Source organism: Mobula hypostoma, chromosome 3, assembly GCF_963921235.1.
Source record: "Mobula hypostoma chromosome 3, sMobHyp1.1, whole genome shotgun sequence".
NCBI lineage: Eukaryota > Metazoa > Chordata > Chondrichthyes > Myliobatiformes > Myliobatidae > Mobula > Mobula hypostoma.
Genome location: NC_086099.1, coordinates 15,593,788 through 15,599,787, shown reverse-complemented (window position 1 = coordinate 15,599,787; position 6,000 = coordinate 15,593,788). Strand labels below are relative to the sequence as shown.

The 6,000-nt window shown below is 42.6% G+C and overlaps 1 protein-coding gene across 2 annotated transcripts in view; it reads left to right on the top strand.

Moving 5' to 3' along the window:
• Positions 1-2,654: 2,654 nt before the first annotated feature.
• lman1 (lectin, mannose-binding, 1) overlaps positions 2,655-6,000 on the top strand; it is a 65,598-nt gene continuing 62,252 nt past the window's right edge. Inside the window, exon 1 of one of the 2 annotated variants that reach the window (XM_063042714.1) lies at positions 2,655-3,245. In XM_063042714.1, the coding sequence (XP_062898784.1) occupies positions 3,080-3,245 (166 nt within the window). In that variant the 5' untranslated portion in view covers positions 2,655-3,079. The remainder of the gene's footprint in view (positions 3,246-6,000) is intronic. The other variant, XM_063042713.1, reaches the window with a different exon arrangement.

Genomic DNA, 6,000 nt, shown 5'->3' with positions numbered 1-6,000 from the left:
TGAGAATGGACCCGTTTTCTTTTTTTTTGTTTCTTTACTAACCATATAGTCAAATTACGAATTATAAACCTCAATCATTTAACCACATATTGTGTACTGTTTGTTATTTCATGGTACTGATTTGTAACAGGGGACACAGCACACAGCATCCACCCAAATGAGATTTCTTAAATTTGGCCAGGCTAGGGGGCTATTATCCACTAGATTAAGCAGCTAGCGAATTGAGAGTTACAGGTATAGAATATAAGAGCAGGGATGTGATGTTGAGGCTCTATAAGGCACTTGTGAGACCACACTTGGAGTACTGCTTGCAGTTCTACGCTCCCTATTTTAGAAAGGATATACTGACATTGGGGAGGGTTCAGAGAAGATTCACAAGAATGATTCCAGGAATGAAAGGGTTACCGTATGAGGAACGTCTGGCAGTTCTTGGGCTGTATTCCCTGGAGTTCAGGAGAATGAGGGGGGATCCCATAGAAACATTCAGAATGTTAAAAGGCCCGAACAGATTAGACATGGCGAAGTTATTTCCCACGGTAAGGGAGTCCAGGACAAGGGGGCATGACTTCAGGATTGAAGGACATCCATTTTGAACAGAGATGCCAATAATTACTTTAGTCAGAGGGCGGTAAATCTTTGGAAATTGTTGCCACGAGCGGCTGTGGAGGCCAAGTCATTGGGTGCATTTACGGCAGAGATAGGTAGGGTCTTAATTAGCCAGGGCATCAATGGGTATGGGGACAAGGCAGGGGAGTAGAGATGATTGGAAAAATTGGATCAGCCCATGATTGAATGGCGGAGCAGTCGCGATGGGCCAAATGGCCTACTCCTGCTCCTACATCTTATGGTCACTGTTTTATGTTGTTCTGCTTTGCACTATGTAATGATCTGACATGTAATGTAATGTATGGACAGTGAATGGGTCAATAATAAAACAATTCCAGATAACTAGAAAAATATAGAAGACTAACAAAATCCATTCAACTATGTGTTTAAAAAATATTATTACAATAGCTCTTTGAAATATTATGCTACTTTCTGACTTTGGGGGAAATCAGCAGGTCAGTCAGCATCAATGGAAAGAAAGTCGATGTTTTAGACCAAGACCTTTCGTCAGGACTCATCGACATATTGGGCTGACACCTTTCATCACCTTTCTGAACCACTATCTATTTTACTATTTCCTTGTAACAAAAAAAAAACTAGAAGCTTTGTAATTAAATGAAAAATAGCTTTGTCCCCTCGGCTGTCAAAGCTCTGAACAATCCATGAACTAATGTAGGGGTCCCCAACCTTTTTTGCACCGCAGACCGGTTTAATATTGATAATATTCTTGCAGACCAGCCAACCGGGGGTGGGGGTTGTTCAGGTAGGGTTAAACTCACCTCAACATGTCTTTTACAGTTAAGGTTGCACTTTCTCACTCCCAAATAAGAGACAAAAGTAGCAGTGAAATCCTGGGACACTTTACCCCAGGAAAGACTACCATGACCATGAAGCCTTGCGCATGCGTGACTGAGCATGTGATGTGCGCATGCGTGTACATGCTGATTTCCCCCCACCACAAATTGCTTTTGCCTTCATCTTCCTGACTACACTGTACATACATTATTTTTACTTTATATAGGTTGTGTATTTATCATATCATTCCTGCTTTTACTATATGTTAGTGGTATTTATTTTCAGTTTTATGTGTTATTTGGTATGATTTGTTAGGTTATTTTTTGGGTCTGGGAACGCTCAAAAATTTTCCCCATATAAATTAATGGTAATTGCTTCTTCGCTTCACGCCATTTCGGCACGAAAGGTTTCATAGGAACGCTCTACCTCAGCGGGGGAAATACGGGCAAACCAATTTAGCCCAGTGTACGGGATGTCCCAGCAAATACGGGACAGCTGGCAACCCTATGTTCAGGTTCTACAGTGCGTGACAGGGAATGAGGAAAGGTGCAGCTGACTCATATCGTTTCCTCGTGGCCCGGTAGCACATGCTTTGCGGCCTGGTGGTTGGGGACCGCTGAACTAATGAATGCTACCTTGTTATCCCTCTTTTGCGCTGATTAATCGTTTTGTAATTCATGGCATATGTTAGCAATAATAAACCCGATTCACTGAATAAGATTTTTATATAATTGCATCATCTATATACTACTAGAACTCTCATGCTCTGTCTGTCTGTTTGTGACCTCCAATTAGTGCAAATGGTGCATTACAGCAGCACTTTTTTTGGCTAAATCAAATTAAAATGCACTAACTTACAGAATGCAGGCAGTTCAGGGTTACAAATTCGTATAAAATTGCTCCTTCGCAAAAATCAACACTCAGCTCATGGTATTTCTCTTTAATTTTTTGACATCGTATTACCATCACATTTCCAAACGGTCCATGAATACTACCTCATTCTTCCTTTCTTTTACACTCTTTATTTTGTAATTTACAGTAACGTTTATATCTTTGCATAGTAAGTTTTGAGTGTTTGCACTGTGCTACTGCTGCAGAACACATTTCCTGTCATGTCAGCAATAATAAACATTACATGAATTAATTATTTTTAATATTAATTTAAAATTTACTTCAATTCCTTTAATTGTTGTGTAATTCTCGTTTTATTTTTAGATATTAAAACACCATCAGATTTCTGAATGATCCAAGAACATTCTTCCAAAGCAACACACAAAACGCTGGAGGAACTCGGCAGGTCAACCAGTATCTATGGAAATTAATAGATAGTTGATGTTTTGGGCCGAAACTCATCATCACTGCCTGAGCTACCGAGTTCCCCCAGCATTTAGTGTGTGGTGCTTTGGATTTCCAGCATCTGCAGACTTTCTCTTTACCTCATTCTCCCTTTTCCTCTGCACTATTTATTTATTTTGTAGTTTATAACAATATTTCCTGTCTGCTGCTGTTGCAAAACAACAACTCTCACGCCACACGCCAGTAATGACAAACCTGCATCACCAGCTCCTGCTGCGACCTGTCCGCATGCCCAGCGCCGCCGACCAATGGCGAAACGCCGTGTTGGCTCGAGCGGCTTTCCCGGCGGGCTCCGGGCCGCGGCGCGTCAGCGGCGGTGAAGATGGCGGCGCTGGTGAGCCGGCTGGTGTGGTTGCAGCTTCAACTCTTGGTTGCCTGCTGGGCGTCTGCCGATTTGCCGAGCCGCCGCTTCGAGTACAAGTACAGCTTCAAGGGACCCCACCTGGTACACAGCGATGGTACCATCCCCTTCTGGACGCACGCTGGCAGTAAGTGGGAGGGGGTACGGATGTGGGGAGTACGTGGAGTGGACCCGGTTCCTGTCCTTGACGATGGACCGATCCTGGTCAATATTCCGGGAAGTGGGGAGAGCCCGATTTATATAGATTTATAGTCTGATGGCTGTCCGTTCCACACGCAAGAGAGACTGCAGCTGTTGGAAATCTGGATCTACTCACACTCAGGGTGATGGAGGAACTCAGCAGGTCAGGCAGCATCTGTAGAAGGAAATGAACAGTTGTGTTATGGGCCGAGACTCCTCATCTGGAGTTCCTCCAGCAGTTGACTCATTTTAACCGAGCCGTTGTGCACCTCACCCCCACCGATTGGTAACTAGGAATCGCTGCTGGAGGTTTTACCCCTAACTCCTAAACGAAATCGGTTCCCGTTACACCTACATCTGCTTGTAGGTGTAGTTATCACCTGCATCCCGGTATAAGGGTGTGCCTTGGTTTGCGCGTCGCGTTCACTGCTGATGACTGCAGTTCAGCTTTGATTAAGTCTAAAAGCAATTGGCAAGAATTGCCGAAAGGTTGTTACTGCTTTGCTGCCATTATAGAACCAGATCTGTATTATTTTGAGGCAGCACTTCAGGATTAATGGTTAACTTGCTTTCACTAAAGGTTTATTGGTTTTAAGGTGATTGATGAAGCCCACGTGTTAAAAAGCAGACTTTTACGATGAGTGCGTGAGACTGTTCCAGATGGACTGTAATGTGGAAAAAGTGGAGTTATTGAATTTACACAAAACAGAAAAGCAGATCTTTTAAAAAAAATAGCTGGAGATTAGATAATGTTGCTGATCTAAGGGGTCAAGTTGTCCTTGTTCACGAGTATAACAAGCAATGAGCAAGGCCTTTATTATGAGAGGATTTGCATACTCGATTAAAGATCTGAAACCTTAGTGTATCCGCTTTTGTTCATCTGGTTTTTTTTTAAAAAGCAATCGGTGGATTCCGGTTAATTTGGACACATCGGGAACAGTATATTTTGACCCAATTAAATGGCTGCCCTAATTAGCCCAACTTTCATGGAAATAGTTAAAAAGGTATAAAAGAAACAAACTGTCATTTAGGTCAGATTAGATTCAACTTTATTGTCATTGTGCCAAGTACAGATACAAAGCCAATGAAATGCAATTAGCATCTGACCAGAAGTGCAAAAGAATAGTATTATTTACAAAATAACTGCGAATAAAAAGTAAGTACTACAGCATACAAATATAAAAGTACCGAGACGGTCTAATATGGGTGTAATACTGCTTTGCTCTGTGATATGAGGTTCAGCAGGGTCACAGCCTCAGGGAAGAAGCTGTTCCTGTGCCTGCTGGTGCGGGAGCGGAGGCTCCTGTAGCGCCTACCAGATGGGAGGAGAGTAAAAAGTCCATGGTTAGGGTGAGATGCATTCTTGATAATGATTTTCACCCTGCCCAGGCAGCGTTTATGGTAGATGTTCTCAATAGTGGGCAATTAGGTGCCGATAATCCGCTGGGCAGTTTTCACCACCCACTAGAGTGCTTTGCGGTCTGATACGGGACAATTGCCATACCACACTGAGATGCAGTTGGTGAGTATGCTCTCAATGGTACAGCGGTAAAAGTCCATCAGTATCCTGGGACAGAGGTGAGCTTTCTTGATGCTCCGCAGGAAATAAAGGCACTGTTGCGCCTTTTTGATCAGGATGGAGGAGTTCAGGGACCAGGTGAGATCATCAGAAATATGGACACCAAGGAATTTGAAGCTTGATACATGCTCCACTACAGCTCCATTGATGTAGATGGGGACATGAGTGTGGTTCCTAGCATGCTTGAAGTCCACAATAATTTCCTTGGTCTTCTGGGTGTTAAGGGCCAGGTTGTTATTGGCACACCACGCGGCCAGGTGCTGGACCTCGTCCCTGTAGGCCGAGGTCTGCTGTGTAACTGAGTAACGATTAATGTATTTAAAAGAAATACAGAACAAACTGTATTAGTTTCTAATATTTAATGGAGGGATTCATCCAGTGTGCACCACTATATTCTTTAGATGAACAAAATCAGTGCAGACCCCTAGTACAGATATGGACTGCCTTCATACAATGCTATTGATGGTTGCATCTTCCAAATCTTCATTTTCATTGTAACATTCAAGGTGATTGTTAATACCTTCAAATTATTCATAGATCTTAACTTGTTGAAGTAGTGAAATGGTTTCATTTTCATTTCTGGCATTTCCAAGTCTGCATGCTTGAAACCACAGTGAACAAAACAGTTCTGTCTTGCCACTTATTGCTCGCCAACTATCAGTGACAAAAATCCCTGCTCTTTGAATAAACAGATGCAATTAATGCTATTTAAAAACTGTTTGCTGTAAACATGGTGTAGTGTCTAATAGCCATACAAGTGTAAACAATTGACACCAGTCAGAAACAATCTCCTGTCCCAATTAAGCAGCATAGTATCCCAAATAAATGGAATCCCATCTATTTTCTCGATTACTTTTTGTTCTTTGAGTTGTCTCAAATAAGTGGCTGCCCTGATTAACCGATGACCCAATTAACCAGAATGCATTGTACTTGCCATTGGAGTGTGCAGTGCAGCAGAGATTCATTAGAAGCCTTCACAAAGGCTTCCGAGCTGAGAGTCAGACATGGCTATAAGCAGCACTGGCACCCCACAGTTTACCCTATTTACCTCGGACTTCAGATACAACACTGAGTCATGTCATCTGCAGAAATTCTCTGATGTCTCAGCAATAGTTGGGTGTAT